The sequence below is a fragment of the Cygnus olor genome, chromosome 5 (genome assembly GCF_009769625.2).
Source record: "Cygnus olor isolate bCygOlo1 chromosome 5, bCygOlo1.pri.v2, whole genome shotgun sequence".
NCBI lineage: Eukaryota > Metazoa > Chordata > Aves > Anseriformes > Anatidae > Cygnus > Cygnus olor.
Genome location: NC_049173.1, coordinates 10,568,887 through 10,587,037, shown reverse-complemented (window position 1 = coordinate 10,587,037; position 18,151 = coordinate 10,568,887). Strand labels below are relative to the sequence as shown.

Sequence of the window (18,151 nt, the reverse complement as noted above, 5' to 3'; positions counted from 1 at the left end):
GTCCAACTCTTCAGTTAGTGGAAAGCAGTTGTTGGGATCCAACAACCTGATTTCTTCATGCCACTGCAACAACAGCCTTCATCGTTATTCATGTATTTGTTCTGCATTTAAGAGTGAAGGTGAACCTTCTTTTTGTTTAGCTTTTAGGATTGCCAAATTCAGATTGCCTTCAAATCAGAAATAGTGTTCCCAATGACATGACATGTTCCCTGTGACATGTAATGCTTGTGTAAGCTATTAACAGTGGATTGCATCGCTTTTTACTGGATAATCACTGTGAAGAATTGTCTGCTTGTACTAACAAGCTATCTTTTGCCTGTGTGGTTAATTCTGAGCAGGTGATTCGAAGTCTTAATCACTGACCAGTGCAAGTCTTATAATTAGTTTCATTTGTTTATCTTTTTCTGTTCCTATTTTTAAAAAATATGCAATTGCACATACTGTTTTAGAATGTAACGGTGTAAAAAATAGGTAGAATTTCTGCATGGTTTTTGTATTCTTTTTACATTGTGCTGGACTTCATGGATTTACCCTAGAGATACCCCCCTTTTATTTGCTGCTGATGCTGCAAAGTAAAAAACGCAGAGTATTTTCGTATGTGCAAGGTATTCTTCTGGGACCTCTTCCTGTCAGCAAAAATTATTTATGATGTGGACTAGGTTTATTATAAAGAGAGTGAACATGATTTTATTTTTATTCTAGTTTCTGTGCTAAAGACTTCTCCCTTTACTTTTAGTGCAGAGTAAAATACCCCATAAAAGGTATTTTAGCACTTAAAGATACTTAAAGGATTACTTGGTAATCAATAGGCATTCTTTAAAACAAGGTAAATATACTTTATTGTCTGTGTATCTAGTCTGTTCTGCCTATTATAAGCTTAATTTCTATTATTCTATTCTATTATTTAACTTCTATCGTATTTCTTTCTGAAGGATATAATACTGTATTGTGTCATATGTCTGTATTTTAAATAAAACGCAACTGTGTGTAGGAATTAGATATTCAGACGCCAAAGATAGTTGTTGAAAGCAGAATCAGAGCGATGGAATTGTGTATTTGACTTGTTTGTTGATATGGTTATTTTCTGTGAATTGCAGACGAGTACAGCAAGTAATAAAATAAAACCTCTTTCTGTTTTATCAAATTCTCAGGGTCTTGACAATGTTCATAAACAGAGAGTTGCTGAAGTGCTGAATGACCCTGAGAGCACAGAAAAAAGACGAAGCCGAGAAAGCCTCAATGTTGATGTGGTAAAATACGAGAGTGGGCCTGATGGAGGCGAGGAAGTGAGTATGAGCGTAGAATGGAATGGGGTAAGTACAGTACACAGTTTAAGAAAATAGCCTAGATAAATTATCACCATCACAAATCCTCACCAGCCTATCGTATCGTCATTGGTTCATGGTTGATCTACTTTGTCATTTGTAATTCTGCAGAATCAGTTAAGAAATAAAGAGTAATATCTTGTTTTTCATAAGATCACATCAAAAACAAATGTAATGTTTTAAAACTTTAAAACATCCTTTCTGTTGTTGTTCTGAACGGTGAAATTTCTTCAAGAATCCCAAGCAGTTGTATTTAACTCTGAGTTAATTAATGCTGATTGAGTGTCCTGGTTATGGTCTGATATTTAATTGCTTTTCAGTGGGTTTCTTTTTACTGGTAGAAGTATTCTGGCAATCAACTTTTGCTTTTGCTTTTGTCCTTTTGATGCCATGTTTGCCCACAGTTTAAATGTTTCCTTGAAAGTGCTGCATCTGCTGGAATCACAACATTTGCTATGGAGATGTATTAAGTGTTAGAGGTTTTAAAGTAAATTGATGAACCTAATATTAAAATAATTCCAATCTCCACCTTATACAACTTAATAGAAGAAACAGCCTAATTTTTCAGGCTGTTACACAATCCATTTGAATACGCAATGCCATCACATAAGAGATGTGAAATTGCTGTCATTTTCTTAGGCGAAATATTAGTATCGCATTCCCATGTTAGAACTTGACTGGAGTCAGGGCTTGTTTCTGTTCTTCTTATGTATTGGCTTCACAGCGTAACACTGATTGTCACAAATTAAACACATATGATGTGATTACATACGCATCTTCTAACTATTCTTTTCCTTTATTTCAAAGACAGTGCAACCTTTCAGTAATTGATCTGGTTTATGTACTTGTTGGCTTCCCACACCATCTTTCCCATGCTTTATCCCATTGCTAGCAATGGGATATCTATTGCACTGTTAACTAACTCCCAGCTGTAGTTCTGCTGAAAATATTCTGTTAGATTATAGAAGTGGTGTACTTGCCTGCTTTTGCTTTATGGGAGGGGAAGTAGCCTACTTTGCAATACTGAGTGCTCTGAAGTTTCATTTCTCTTACAATAGCAATCTTTTTGTTTGTTTGTTTTTAAGCCACGCTTCACAAATCTTTGAAATCTACAAGTTCCAAAGAAACCTTGATAAAACATATACTGGTTTAGTTCCAAAGGAGAATGTTCTTTCCGTCTTTTCTTTTGTCTCCTTGTTATTGTTTTCTTGGCATTGGTGTTCTGAGTGCCAAGACAGTCAATCAGCATCTCTCGTGAATAATACTGCATCATTAATAAATCCAAAGGAAGGTTGGATAACTTTTTTTTAACTCTAATTTTGCCCATTCAGCGTTAGAACTGTGTACTGTACTCCTCCCTGAATTTCTGCTGTACTTTGCATGACTATATGTTCTAAATGGATAAAACTTTTTTCTGTTATTGACATTAATTAAACAAGCATGCAGGTTTTGGATTGAAAGGGCCTTCTGGAAAAACAATAGACAGTATTTCTAGGTCAATATTTGAATGGAACACAGTGATAAAATTTGATCTGAAAAATTCAATTTTGCCCTCCCAAGACAAACTTTTCATTTTTAGTGTGTTCAAGTGGCATTGCTTTATTCTGATCTTCACTATTTACTATTTTTTCCCCTCTTAAGAATGTATATTACATGTTATATATAAAGTGGGCAACTCTCTCTCCCTCCACACTGCTAGTGTTTCTATTTCAGTGCTGTTCTTCCCTGTACATATATGGTGTAGTTTTTTTTACCCTTGTGTGTTTCCTCCAGACAAAATATTCTGATTCACAAGGTATAATAGATTTTTAATCAGGCTGTCTGTAGAGCTTAAAGAAAGGCTTGCCTTTTACATTTAAATTCTTCTGAGGTGCTCAAGCTGACTCATGTTCTTGGCTGTCAGAGTAGATGAAGTCTGTAGAGCATCAAACTTCAATGAATTTTTTTGTTGGAAGAGTATATTGTAATTAAGTGACTTCTATATGTAATTCCTAGCAAGCACTGTGTGCTTCAATGTCATATTCTTACAAAAAGAAATGAAATATTGAGCCAAATTTGTAATTAACAATTAAAATGAACTAACTAAGGTTGTGTAGTGCATCTTTACATGTTTCTTGTGAAGTCCATTCTTTAAATCTAAGAAGATACTTGAAAATTCAATGATGTATTTTTGTCTTAAAACACCAGAAATCTGGAGAATTATCTTTGCAAATCCTTTAAACTTGTTCTTCTAGCTCAAGATTCTTATTGCTTAGAATATTTACATCTTTTTTTATCACTGTCACTTTCTAAAGAAGAAAATAAATCTGTTCCCTCTTGCATCACTTTTAAGAAAATGATAGTATATCAGATGGGCATTTTTGTCAATTGATTTTGCAGCCAGTTGGAGGACAGTTAAAAATCGTCATGGTATAATAGTGTTTAAGGTAATGTTTTTTAGTGTAAGGAAATATATGGGTTAGAATAATAAAAGATATTTCAAAAAGCTGGGCTTTTGGGCAAACAAGTCCAGTTTCAGGTGTGAAATGAAAGCAGTAAATTTTGTTACCCTATACTAGCTGGTAAAAGTTGCTCTTGTTAAAATGAGAATGTCAGACAGTCAAATCAGATGGGCCTTGTAGCTGATAGATATAAAGTACAGGAGGTGATAATGGTGGGGAGTTGTAAGCAAACAGAGGTGATTCTCATTCCCTGAGTGGTGTAAAAATTGGCAGTTAAACTTTGCCATAGAAATTGATATCTCTGTGATTGTTGGTGGTGCTGGTTTTGCTTACACTGGATTTAGGATTTTTTTTTAGCCTGAATACGTTTTGAAGGTGTTAGTCCTATAGTCAGTCTTAAACTTGGAAGCTTGATGCTTATATTTCAGATTTGAAGTACCCAAAAGCTTGTTTACTAATTCTGAATGCGTTAGCATAATAGAAGTTATACTCTATAGCTACCAAACTTGTTTTGCCTTTGGTCTTTGGACCATTGTGACTACTGCAGCATAACTGGTTTAAGAACATAGGAATAACTAGCATTTTCATTGATCGAATACTTCTAACTAGAATTTTAGATTTCAGTTTATTTAGCCCTGCCAAACGGAAGCATATTCTTAAAAGTTTGACCAACATACACAATAGGATTTGAGACAAAAATATTCTTTGGTTAGATTTTGATCTTTCAGTCACCCAGTAGCAAGGCATTTTGCCACCTGCAAAACCCGTGTTAATTACTGTATGCTCCTGCTGCTGTAGGTAAAGGTTCTCAACACATGTTGACGGTATCAGTAGTGGCATCTGTACTTGCACCAAGAGTGGAAGTTGTGTTGATTGAACCCCAGATTATTTTTAAAGGCAAATTCTTTCAGCTGCCTTGTTGCACTAGTGAAAGCAGAGAAGTTTCCACTTGGATTTTTTTATATATGTATATTTGTATGTGTGTATATATACGCATAAGTGTTTTAAAACATTCAAGAGACTGAATTGACAGGTAGGTGGATTCTAATTCCTGAAGAGAATGAACAGAATTTTGTCTGGAGGTTAGGGGCAGACCTCTTTCTTCTTAGAGTTCTGTTCGAGGAAAATTCCTCACAGAAGTTAAAGCTGAAATGAATGCACCTTGTTCTCTTTCCTTCTTCTCTTTTTATTTTTCCCTTTATTTTTGCGTTAACGTCAGCTGAAAAATCCTTTCCTTGTTTACAAAATGTAATATCAAAGCTCTCCCTTCTTCAAGATGTTTTGTATTTTGTACCAATTCTAACTTAACGAATGCACAGCATCATTCATGCTCGTTTGTATGTTGTACATTAGTGATGTAGGCTGAACTGCATAAACATTAATGTTCTGGTAACTGCAAGGGCCTGCACTTTGTATTTGAGCGCAGTCCAAATACTCTGGAAAACATTGTTTTGAGTGTGACCTAGAAATACTGTAAACCTAACTGTTCAAAATTGAAAACTGTTGAATTTTTCCCAACAGTTTCATTCAGTTTTTCTCTCTCCGTTTCTGACAGGCCTAGATGCCTTTTGTGGTTCTTATACTGTCTCCTGCATGACGGGCGTGCACCATCTTCAAGCTTTAACTTCTCTCTTCAGTACTGACTGCTGTGTTTTAGCAAACCCCTTAAGATTCTTGTCAGAGCTACACTTCCCTGTAAACTGGCCATTCCTTCAGTGCTGGTGTCCTTTTTGGTTTTCTATTTCTGTACACGTGTAGCTTTGCCAGATATGTATCTAGTCATACAAAATGTTATTACAACCATTTGCTGTGTAATACATTAGTAAAGAAGTAACAATGAACTTTATAAGTAGCTGTTCACTATGGAAAAAAAAAAAGGTAGTTAAAAGTATCACACAAGGTATTATTGAAATGGCATGATGGTGATCTTTACAGGAGAAAAAACACCACAACAAAACAAAAAAAAAGAAAAAAACAAAACACATAAAAGTAAGGCATGTTCTCCAAGTGCTTTAAAATGTATTTAGAGACCTATTACATGGTTAACATCAATATGGAACTCTGGATGTCTTCACTTATGATTATTCTAAAGTAGCATTGCTGTTTAGTCTTTGTGTGAAATTTTGGCAATTATGCTTTTCTCTACTAATCTTGGTGTTCAGTGATTTGTGTATTTGTCTTTCTAACTTCTAATAAACTCACTCCAACTCAGGTGTCTGTCTTGGTCTGCTTAGTAGCACTTTGCTTTCTTCTTCTACAACTCTTCCTTTCATAATCACATAAGGTATCTCTGAAGTAGGAAGTGGTCACTCTTACTAAACTGTTTTGTTTTTTGTTTTTAAGAGTAAAACATACAAATAGAATTGTGCTCAGTTGGAAATTTCTTTGGATGAGCACAGCTGCGTAAAACATGAATGCAACGTATAAAAAATGTGTTTTTGTCATGTTTTACACTTTCTTTGGTGAGAGTTAAAATGATGCACAATAATTTAACCATACATGTTTCTGATCAGAAATGTTTTGCGTAGTGACTTTAGGATTAAACAAACATGTTTGCAAGTACCATGGATATTTAGAAAAAAATAAAACAGTTTTCTTTCTAGACTGATGGAATGCTTTCACTTGGGGCTTGTACTCTGTTAAACACAATGCGTTCTTATGAAATGGTAACATGGTGATGGTGAATGGTTTGACATACTATGGCTTTTTTTCCTAATTATTATGAATCGTTGCTTGAGCATGTCTTCACAATTCAGAAATTTTTGTTACAGTTTGATGGAAGGAACCATTTTGGATTGGTAAAGTTGTAGCTATATGGTATTCTCTATGTAGGTAATTGTACCAAGATTATGTTAATATCAATAAATATTTGTAACCAGGTTTGGGGGAGGGCAAAAGGCTCTTGCAGTTTCACATTTGTTCAATTTTTTTCAGGATGGCACTGGATCTTTAAAACGCAGTGGTTCCTTTAGCAAACTTCGTGCTTCCATTAGACGCAGCAGTGAGAAGCTGGTTAGAAAGCTGAAGGGAGGAAGTTCACGAGACAGTGAACCAAAGAATCCAGGGTAATTATCTATTCTTAGCTGTGCTGGTGTGCCCTCGTTCTGTGCCCCCACTGTAGTCTAGTGCAGTACCTAAGGCAGTGTTTTCTTCTCTGCTTAGGTAACTGCATGTTATGTAGAATAGAATCTTAAAGAAAATTAAAATAGAAAAACTTATCTTAAGCATATAATGAAAGTTCTTTAACATCTGAGGAGTTATATTTGCTTTTAGGAATTAACTCAATTTTTAATTGTTTTTTTTTTCCTTTTTATTGCATTAGCCACTTGAATAAACAAGCCTCATAGAATTATTGGTCAGTATTAGTAGTAAAGTTCTCCTTTTCATGCAGCAATAAAGGATGATAACTATTACCTTTGTTTTTTAACAATAAAAGCTTGAATACATTAAACCTAAGACAAGCGTTTCTGTAGTTTAATATATTTATATATTGCTATGAGTACAAAGCAAATTACAGACTTGAGCCCTTCTCAGTTAGTATTTTGGGAAAACCCAGATTTCAGAGAGCAGAGGAGAATTTTGAAAAGCTTGAACCTATTTGTGCTTCTCAAACATTTTGACCTTCAACGAAGTCAGCGACAAAAATCCAAATTTTATCAATTCAGAGTTTTCACACCTTCCTAATTACCATATGATTATGGTTTTGGATGTATGTATATTTCTAGTAAATGCATAAAAAACATTCATCACTTTCTGGCTGCTGCAGACACATGGAAATGTTATAAAATTTAGTACTCCTATTTTCATAATGGCACTCCTTGTGTTTTTGTTCTGTTTTAACCCCCCAGCATAAATGCTATCAACTTTCCCTTGCTGTGGAAAACTGGAACTCAGTTGATAGGAAACTCTTTGCCAATGTGAATTTGAACTGTTTTAAAACAGTTAAATTAGAGAGCTTGGATTAACTTCTGACTTGCATCTATGAGTAATAGAATAGATGATGATGATGGTGATACCTGAGAACATGATCTGCAGGCAAGTTCTCAATGTATTTTGTTAGTGCTCCAATGAAATTTTGTCTTAATGTCTTCATGTGGCTGTGAAACATTGTGTACAGCTGCAGTACACAAAGATTTCTGATTATTCATCAATCTTTTGAATTTTCTTCCTCACATATGTTTCAACTTCAGTTGGATCTGATTTTGAAAATTTTTAATTGAAATTTCTCTCAGAGCTGTCACAGACTTGATGTTGAAGGCACTGAATCAAAATCAACGTCAAAACTCCCTTTGCATTTGTTGATGCATAATTGAGAACTGCCTCTGAGATGGCAGATTGGGAATAAACTGTGAAACACATGTAATTAGAAGAAAGAAGTATGCAAATGTAGAAGGAGTTATAGAAAATATGCAAATGCAAGCCAGAAAAGAATTAAAGGAATTTTCTTGCTTTTAGTATTAGCGTTTCTATACTTTGGTTTTATGTTTCTACTCAGTTCTGGCTAAAGGTCATACATCACAGTTCAGGTACAGTCTTGTAGGGATATATATGCATATATTCATACTTAATTCTGCATTTGCTCCTCCTTTTTGTGAGACATAGAAGGGTCTTCAGTTTCTTAAAAGTCAATTTAATTCCCTGTTTACTGCAGTAAAGACAGCTAACTTTCTGCAGTTGAAGTAAATGATAATAAGTATAGTACATTACAATTACACGTACTTGAAGACATTTGACTTTGCAGTGTCCTGTAAAAACTCTTCTCCCTTTTTATTGTCTGCATTTCTGTAATGTTATTTGACCAGTGTAGAAGTAATCTACCCACATTAACATTAATTGTATTGTGGGGTCTGTATCACCAGATACTTCCTCAAATAAAGACATCAGTATGAAAGGAATTTGGAAAGATGGCAATATCTTTCTTGCTTTCCCTTTTTGACAAAATCTTCTTGGTTTTAGATGTCATTGTTATTCTCAAAGAATAGTTTGTTCTTAAAACATGTAATAAATGTTGTATTGGCAGCCGTTTATGTAGGTATGCACATTAAGTGTATTGACAAATATATTTCTGTTCTTGTAAGATATAAATCCTTTTTATCCTAACTTATATTTGCATTTCTTATTAAAAACAGCTAATACTCCTGGTATTAAACACCAACTTTGTAGATCATTAAGCATAGCTGTACATATTGATACTCTAAGAAGGCATTCTAATTTAATTTTCTGAAGAAACTTTAGTAAATTGAATTAAATATATTTTTTTCTGTTTGAGTTTACTAAAAGGGCTTTTAAGTTTTTATAATGCAGATGTTTTGATATTTAATTATAAGCTGAATATTACAATACTGCCATAGCATATATAGAAGTCATTTTTGCTACCAAGTCAGCCAGTCTAGGTAGAAGACTTACATGGCTCCCTTCTTAGCGATATACTCTGCGGTCCCAGCTATGAAGGCTGCTTTATTTTGAAATTTATTTATATCTGATGCTTATACTGTGCTTCTGTAATAAGTAAGTGGTCTGATTCTAAATGAGAAATACTCAAATAGAAATATATTACTATCACAGCATGAACTAAAGACTTAATTTTCATCTTACTGCTTGGCATAGAAGGTTGAAGAGAATAAAGTGGAAAACTTACCAGGGAAATCTGTTGTCAGAAAGACTTTTGCATTACTTTAAGAAAGAACAAACCTCCAAAGAACTGTTCATTGAAACATACAATAGCGGAAGCATGGTGTCAGTTCTTTGGTTATTTACCATATTTCAGAATTCAGTTCTGCTGTGATTTAACTTTGCTTATATTTGATTATTTATTTATTGCTTAGATTTGATTTTTTCCACATATAAAATTTTATCATAGAGCAGAACAGTTAAGATTTATAATTTAAAATTGAAAAAAAAAAAAAGCTTTCGTTGTTGCACTTACATATACAGCAGAAAAACAATTCAGTGTCCTTGCTAATTGTTCAAATTTCTAACATAGAGTGAAAGTGCATTTGCCAGACTGAAGTTCTTAAATATTTCTTAATTAAAGATTGAAGCTTTTGATTTCTAAAAATAAAAACCTCATACCTCACAAGTGATGTGATAAATACTTTAATTAGCACTTCAGGAAGGACAAAAATCCACTTGTAAAAATTTACACAAATTTTTGTTTCCCTGGAATGTTTTCCATAAACCTTTATGCTCTTTTTGATGAGAGTTTTGTGTGATGTTTTGTGTTTTACGGATTAACTTTGACTTCCATATATAACCTCTGTTGTACACGTTTCCTTAAATAAATGAGAGGTGTATACTATGCATGAGTCTTTGCTTTGTTGTTGCTAACACTCATGTCAAATATTTTAAATTGTGTGCATTCTGGCTTTTGAAACATTCAAATTCAATGCTAGGGAAAAAACAGAAGGCCTGTGTTGCATAGCAGCTATTGCCTGTGTTCATTAGCGTTTTGGTTTGTTTTTCTGCTTAGCCTTTGCTTTATGAAAGCACTTAAAACGCATGCTTGACTTTGTTAGTAGTCTTGCTTCAGTAGAAAGAAAAGGTGGTTAGTGCTTAATGTGATCTGTGTGGATAAACCTTTCCATGTTGTTGGAAGGCATCGGAAACTTTGCGTGGACTTGGTACAGCTGTAGGTAACACCGCAGGCTTCGTGCCTCGTTTTGTTGTGAATAGTTCACCAATGTATATTCAAAGCTCTCATTGAGGAGTTCTTAACTCATTAAATAGCTAATCAAAAATCAAGGCAAACCTAGGGCATTCTGAGTAATGCACAGATGCTTTGGGATTAAGGATGTCGGACCTTGATGTTGTAGTCACTGGGATGATCTGAAGCTTCAGACTAACCTTGAATTTCATTACACACACTTTAAAATATTATTGTTAGATGTTGTTTATGTTTTAGAAATGGAGACAAATTATTAATCCTTACCTCAAACACCAGTACATATTACTGGTGATGCAGTGAAATTTTGACTGTCAGTAGTTCCTGTGTAGGTGATTACATTTAAAGTTTTTTTCCTCATCCATTACCTTCAGTACAGTATTCTAGGGTTGTTGTTACCACTGCTCAAAGCACTGTAAAGCCAGCACGACCACAGATAAAAGCAGCAACCATCTTATTTCCCTTCACCTTGAAATGCTTAAGATAAAATATTTTTAAATGTTTTTTTTGAAATAACAGATTTTGGACATTTATATAGATGAGGCAGAAAGTACTAAACTAATGTTTGTTTTAGCTTTTTCCAAGTTAAATACTGCCTACATGACAAATTTGTTTCACCACTTTTGCCTAAACTGTCTGAATGTTTCAATGCTCTTATAAGAAGCTGCATAAAAATGAAAATGAGGATTAGCTAATTAAAAATTAATGATAACTCAATGTATTAATTTGATGTGCTTTAAAAATTGAGATTTCATTTTTAGTTGCAATCAAATCAATTGCCTGAAGTGTTCAAGCTCTGAGGAGCTTGTGATTGGTTTTAGATGTAATTTAGAACTGAATATAATAAATATTTTAATTCATATAATTATCTTAAGGGGTATTCCTCCGATCAGTTCGGGGGCATTGTTAAAACTCCCTTAACTGTGCATTGGTGATTGTTGTACGTGTGTTTTTAGAGCTGTTAGTTTTCAGCTATTCTGATCAGTTTATCCTTGCATGTTCACTGTCCTGGTTGCAGCATGAAGCGTGCCAGTTCTCTGAATGTTCTTAACATGGGTGGCAAGGCTACTGAAGATCATTTTCAAGTAAGAAGCCCTACAATGTTCTTACAAAAATAGATATTATTGGTAGGGTTTGGGATTTTTTTAAAAAAAAAGTATGATAAATAATGAAATAAGTGATTGGTGAGATCCTAATTCAGTAAGATGTTTACTACATGATGCCTTGAGCATATGCTTTAACACTTTTGTGAATTAATTTTAAGCAAGTGCTTAAATCAGATTAGTAAAGACAATTAGTTTTCATGATATCAAGCAGTCTCTGGCTTTGGACTGTCTAACTATTAAGATGGATATGAAACTTCTGAAATCTTACGTCCGTGTAAACACTGCTTTAAAAATAAAAAACAACAAGAACTAGTAAAGCTCAGTTACTAAAGTGTTTTTTCTTAAGCATCTTTATTGAAAAGGGCCCCGTCACCTTAACTGCTGTACATTTTCAGATTTCCTTAAATGTTACTTCAGTTGTTGCTGAGGTTGTAGAGGAATAGTCTCTAAAATATGCCTGCTAAGTTTTTGCTTCAGCTAAAATAAGCTTATCTTGCCTAACTGTATATGGTGTGCCCAATCGCTACTTCCCATTTCTTGTTTTTGCCTAATAAGTCAGTGTTTCCCATATTGTCATTTATGCTAGCAATGTTCCATGTTCTAAACAGTGTTGTGCATTTTACTAACACAGTAACTGCAACTAATTTTAGGGAGATATAACTTCTTCAGTACTAATGAAACTGCACATGAGGATCTTCCTCGCTGTTTGTCCCAAAGCAGCAAATAAGCCCAAATTGTGTGACTCTTATTGCTGTTGAGTGGCATAAAGGTTTAACAGTATTATCTCTAATGAATGTACTACAGGGGTTCCTGTGGTGTGAAACGTATGGTAATCTTTGCTTAGAGTGAACTTTAGCCAGAAAAAAATAAAAAAATCCATCACGGTAAAGCATAATTCTTTGTAGCAACAGTCTAAGGTTTCATAATGTCATGCCCTAGGGTTCTTAGTATGTAAGTGATGCTACTTCCAGATGAGTTATTTATCTTTGTGTGTACATGCAGTATTAAAACCAGGTATCGACTTGTGAACTTCTCTAGTTTACTTACTATAGACACATGCGGTGGTTCCCACAGATGGGTGTTTATGCTTCGAGTAAGACTTAGGCTAGGATTTTAGAGGGTGTATATTGATCTCAGTAGGTCTGTTTCAGTACTGTAGTTGAAAATTGGGGGAAAAGATGCTTGTTAGAATAAGGAAGTCCCTCAACACAAACAAGGCCGGTTCTGTCTAGTTCCTTTTGTTTCTTCCTGTTTGTTAAAAGTTAGTAATTTTGTTTATTTGCTTGAACTATCTGGGCATCTGCATAATTTGTTTTTTTGTGTTTTCCCCTCCTTCACACAGGAACGAAATAATTGTCTGACAGACTCGAGAGCTCTGAGTGTCAGTCATACTGATTTGGCGCATTGAGATTCTTGGACAGAAGCTAGCTAATACTTTGTGAATAAAGAAGCACTGAGACCTTCAAAGCTTTGGTTCCTCATCATTATGTATAGGAACACCTAGTTTGCATATTTTTATTTTTGTTTTTCAGTGGACTGCTGTTTTTACTTCTCTAAATAGGGACAATTTTAAACACAGCATTAGTGGGTATTTTCTTCTAAAGGAAAACTATATAGGTGTATATTGCTCATTGCACTGCTCCCATTCATGCTACTTATGTTTTCTTTAATAGGTCTGAGAATTACAGCAGCCAAAAAATTGTAAAAATACGAACATATTTAAAGCATACCAAAATGCAAAGGTGTTTGAAAATGCGAGCAAAACGAAATGTATAGCAATAAATATATACAGTGCTGGAGAAAAGGATAAATTATTTGCGTTACCATGTAAGTTCAAATTGAGCACACTGCATTGGCGGGGATTTCTATTGCACCACTGATTATTTTGATGTTAAAAACCTTAGCTGGCAAAATGGCACTTAGACTTGGCTTACTTAACCACTAGATTGAGCTGTTAAATTCTGTAAGAGACAGTTGGGGTTACATTATATAGAGATAGCATGAATAGCAATACCTGTGACCATAACTTCGATACTTGTTGATGTAGGTCTTAGGGCACAATAATCAATGGAGATAGGTCAGTTCACGTTGATCAGAACAAACGGAAAATGTTTTGACCTTTATCTTGTATGGTTGAAGGATACGGAAGTGCTGGACTGTAGCTGTCCCAGAGCAGCTGCTGTTGCTCTTAGGGAAACACCAAGCCTCAGGTTGACTTTCTTGCTTGTCCACTGGAATTCACAGCCCCATTCTCTGTACGCTGAAAGCGCTCCAACATTTCCTTACGCTGATCCCAAATCCTGCCGTTCTCTGTAATAGCTGATGACAGCAGAAGCAGGCAACTGCACGCTGGGCTGTTACAAGGTGGAGTAGCTGCTGTGCAAAGGACCACTCAGATCTTAAGGGCCCCAGAGGAAGCACTAGATGGCCATCAGCGGCAAGCAACTTGTTTGACCACACATCCATGTTAAATCTACTTACGGTTAATATATATGCTGTCTGTATAAAGGACTGCTGCTGGAACTAAGTATGTATGTTTTAAGTATTTTATAGACACTAGTATTTCCTTTTGCTTTTCTGTAAAGCTTGTAATTTTGTTCATCTTTTGTAAAAAGTCATATTCATGTGAAGTGGATGAGAAAGTAAAACAAGTGTAAAAATGTATTTGTGGTCATAGTTGTAAGTTGGAAAATGCAGAACAAAATTAACTTTGGGAAAAGCTGGAATATTCATTCAAGGTTAGCACCAAGTGAAGGAGAAGTTTTAGAGTTTGAACAGGCTGTGAAGAGTCATTAGAATTAGTACTTCTTAGAAGTATTTGACTGGTTTTGCATCTGGTTTTAAGTTGTTACAGTAACTGGTGCAAAAAGTTGTATATGTAATGCACTTGACTATGTTTACCAGGAGGTACCTTATTAGCATCTCTTCAAAGAAAGTTGCATATGGTATACCTGCTATAAAGACAGTTTAGAAATGGTGAGATACGATGCTGCTAATTTGTAGAGGTTTAGCACAGAGCAGTGCAACTCATTAGTGATCTTGAGCAAGAACAAGTTGTTGCTCTGTTATCTTAACAGTATATACTCATACAAAGTAGACTCTTGAGTTTTAATCTTTTATTAAAGAGCTTAATATAAAAATATATAATATATATACCTTTTTCCCCCTAAAGCAAAATGTGTTATACGTACCCACTGGTGAATTTGGTTCTCTGCACAAAGCCAGCCTGAGCTGGCTTTCTAGAAGGAACCGTACGTACACCAGGCTGTCAGGCTGCGCGGGGAGACGCCAGAACCGCCGCAGCTGCTGACTGCTCTGGCAGTCTGCAGTAGTGTCACCTGTCCCTTTGGCAGCACCATGAGAAGCTCTGACCGCACGTAGCCCTGTATTACGGTCACCTTGGTTCACAGCAGCACGATGCTGCTGCTATAGGAGTGGCTCAGCGGGCCTCGTAACACTGTTCTGTAGAGTTAAACACTTCACTTGGAGAGGTTTATAAAAGTCTCACTTAGCTTTTTTTTTTTTTTTTGAAGAAAAGTGCTTGGACACAACTGAGTTTGGTAATAAGGAATGATTTAAAAAAATATATATTGAGTATTTTCAGACACATTCATCTTTAAAGGATTTTTTTTGCAGACTCGGGGGGAAAAAAAGAAAAAAGGAGCTTGTTTAAATAGAAATACTTATAGAAATACTTAGCCACGGTGATGGTTAAATGTGTGTAAAGATTCTAAAATGCAAGACCATACTGAGTGGATTTTCTCATTTAGGATTTCAAACAGCCCTTACTGTTGGTGGCATTACCAGTACTGTGCTTTTAAGTGTTTTAAACCCTTACATTTTAAAGTTTGTTGGAAGATACATCTGAATTGTTGAGCTACAGCTTATTAAACAGTTCTTACATTTAAAAGATTTTTTTTTCAGTGAAGAAACTCAAATTTCAAGAATTCTCTAATCCATAGATCCCCAAGAATGATGGCCAAGTACTTACTAATAACCTTATAGCTTAGAGCCACTGTGCTGTTTGCAGTTTGAGAGGAACTTTTAAAGTTCAAAAACAAACTTAAGGTCAACCTTTCTTGTGTTCAATCACAAACTAACTTCTGTCATGACCTGGCTTGTGTACATTGTAATTTCAGGTGGGCTTCTCACTTTGTCTTCATGGAAGATTTTCTTTCTGAATTTCCGCTGTTTCAGTTGTAGCTAACAGTCTGCATAAAGTACAAAACCAAAAAACCTGACTGTATAATTCATGGGTGTCTTCAGTGACAAACTAAATCAACAGAGCTGATGAAACTGAAAATTAAAAATCTTTAAAACTGACAGACATCTTGTTAGGAAAACTGCAGCCTTGGCAGTACCATCTTGTTCTTAATCTGGTCTGGTTTTCTTTGTTCAGAATTGTAAAGGTGACATTTCAAAAAGGTTACAAAAACTTCAGAACACTCCAGTTCCTGTAGGTTCTCCTGTTATCAGTGGTTAGTTCTGAGGTGTATGGTTGGTGAGTTGCATGTAGGAAGAATCACATGCAGATTGTTACTGGTACAAAGGTGCCTGTTGCCCTTTATCTATCTGGTTGTGCACCATACTTCAGCAATATAGGCAGTACTTGCTCTTGAGTTTTGATCTTGCTAAACATTATTGTAAAATGTAACTGTTTGATGATTCCCTCCTCTTTGAGAGGAGCAACTGAGCTACTGCTGTCATGTCTGTGCTTGTAGTACAGCACAGAGCAGTTAAACAATGGAAAAGACAATGGGGCCCATTAGAGTTTGTATCTTTCCTTAAAACGAACCAAACCCCCCAAACCTTCCTGAATGGTAGTAAATTAAAATTTTTTACATTGAGAAAATTGCACTTAAAATGTACTGTTTGAATCCAGTAATTTTGAAAATGGTGTGGTTCTGTTGTAAATACATAGTAATAGAGGTGTGCAGTGCTTCATCAAAAGCGTGTTTACAGTACTTTGAGGAGTGCAAGTTAGCTTAGTTTTGTTCCATAGGTCATGTGTTTTGTCTGAAAGCTGCTAAGAGAATGGCATTTTGGTAATGTCTGCTTGTACTTAGACAATAAACGTGATGTGATACTGTGAAGTCTACAGTTTCCTTGTAGCAACTTTACCTTGTCACCTAGAAATACTCATAAAAACATTGGCTCTTTTTCCTTGTTTTTTTAGTGGTTTGCAATTGAGGGAGATTTTGAACATTTACCTTTGATTTTCTTTTTTCAAACCTTTCACAATAGTCTCTGTACACTGAATAGTCAAGGTCAATAGTGTTTTGTTTGCTTTTAAAAAGGGGGAAGCTCACAGCAGTAAACCAGAACTGAAAAACAATGCCACCCCACCTAACTGAGTTTGAAAGACTTGAGTTTTTTGAGAGAAAGCTTACGCCTATAGGGAAGTTGCAAAACTTGTCTATACTCTGTGTTTTAGTTATGGCTGCTTAGAGAACCATAGTTGAAGCTCATTTAGTACTTCAGCTACATCAAAAAGCTCAAAGGTGCTCTAAAGGCTGTGCTGGCACATGATAAAGTAAGAGATTAAAATTGTATACAGCATGGCATAAGCACGGTCAAGTAGTTTTAAAAGGAGCAAGCCTTAGGCTCCCTATATTCACCAGATTTGCTGGAGTTGCAGTTCATGGATGGAAGGCTATTGGGTTTTTAGTTTTAATTACGTAGAACCATAATACTGTAATACTCTACACTGTAAGGGACTTCACCCAGATGAGTTCTATGCAATCAGCAATGGCATTTTGTTTTCTAGGACATGATTTAAACAAAACAAAAACACAAGCAACAAAACCAGGTAACTGTTTTTAATGTCAATTTATCCTTCTTGAGGAAATTGGTGGTTTTTTGTTTGTTTTTTTAGATCTGTGGATTTCATATTTGATTAAAAACTTTAACATGCTAAGATTGGCTTTAAGATGCTGCATTTTGCTCTCCATGTGTACTTACAGTTTGTTACAGCTGTGGAAGAAATCCACTTCAGAGTGCACCTGTTTGTGTTACCCCATAACAAATGTTATTTGTAACAAATAGTAGTAATTCACCGTAATTTCACAAGGAAGCTTGTGACGAGATTGTTTAATGTGTTTTACTACATGTTTTGTTAATGCATCAGTTGTGTAAATTTATCTTTGCAGAGCACTAATTAACTTGGTTTTAATTCTACTTTTCAAAAGCAATCTGTTTCCAGAACTCTGTGTTTCTTCTGAAAAAGGTTTCTCTAAATACATCACAGAGCTGTAGATTAATTTGAAGCTGTTTAAAATTTCTCACGTCATTTAACATTTCTTTTCAAAGTGTAGAAATTGAAATATTTGAAAACAGTCTTACAGGGTAAAGATGAGTGTACTTCTAGAATGTAAATCTTTGTAAAAAATTAGTTCAATTTTTCCTGTATAGAAACAAATCTCAGTTGTGAAATCCAAAGATGAATAAAGCTGTATAAAGGGAAGGTTCTTAAATTGCATTTATTAAAACTTGTGTGGTTTGACACTTAAAGCCTTGAACAGGGCAGATGCTTTTCCAGATAACTTGGGATGTCCAGTCTTTGCACCCCAGAGCTGTAGTGATGCAAGAACAGCATTCTAGATTTCAGAGGCTGGTAGT

At 35.1% G+C, this 18,151-nt stretch overlaps 1 protein-coding gene across 7 annotated transcripts in view; it reads left to right on the top strand.

Annotated features, from left to right (window-relative positions):
• The window catches only part of KLC1 (kinesin light chain 1), a 51,800-nt gene extending 33,804 nt beyond the window's left edge, over positions 1-17,996 (top strand). For 2 of the 7 annotated variants that reach the window (XM_040558822.1, XM_040558823.1), the window contains exons 13-16: positions 1,152-1,313; positions 6,701-6,831; positions 11,446-11,512; positions 12,876-17,996. In XM_040558822.1, coding sequence (XP_040414756.1) covers positions 1,152-1,313; positions 6,701-6,831; positions 11,446-11,512; positions 12,876-12,941 — 426 coding nt within the window. In that variant the 3' untranslated portion in view covers positions 12,942-17,996. Of the gene's footprint in view, positions 1-1,151; positions 1,314-5,321; positions 5,724-6,700; positions 6,832-11,445; positions 11,513-12,875 lie in introns of those variants that run through there. The other 5 variants (XM_040558824.1, XM_040558827.1, XM_040558826.1 and 2 more) reach the window with 5 other exon arrangements.
• The last annotated feature ends 155 nt before the right edge of the window (positions 17,997-18,151 follow it).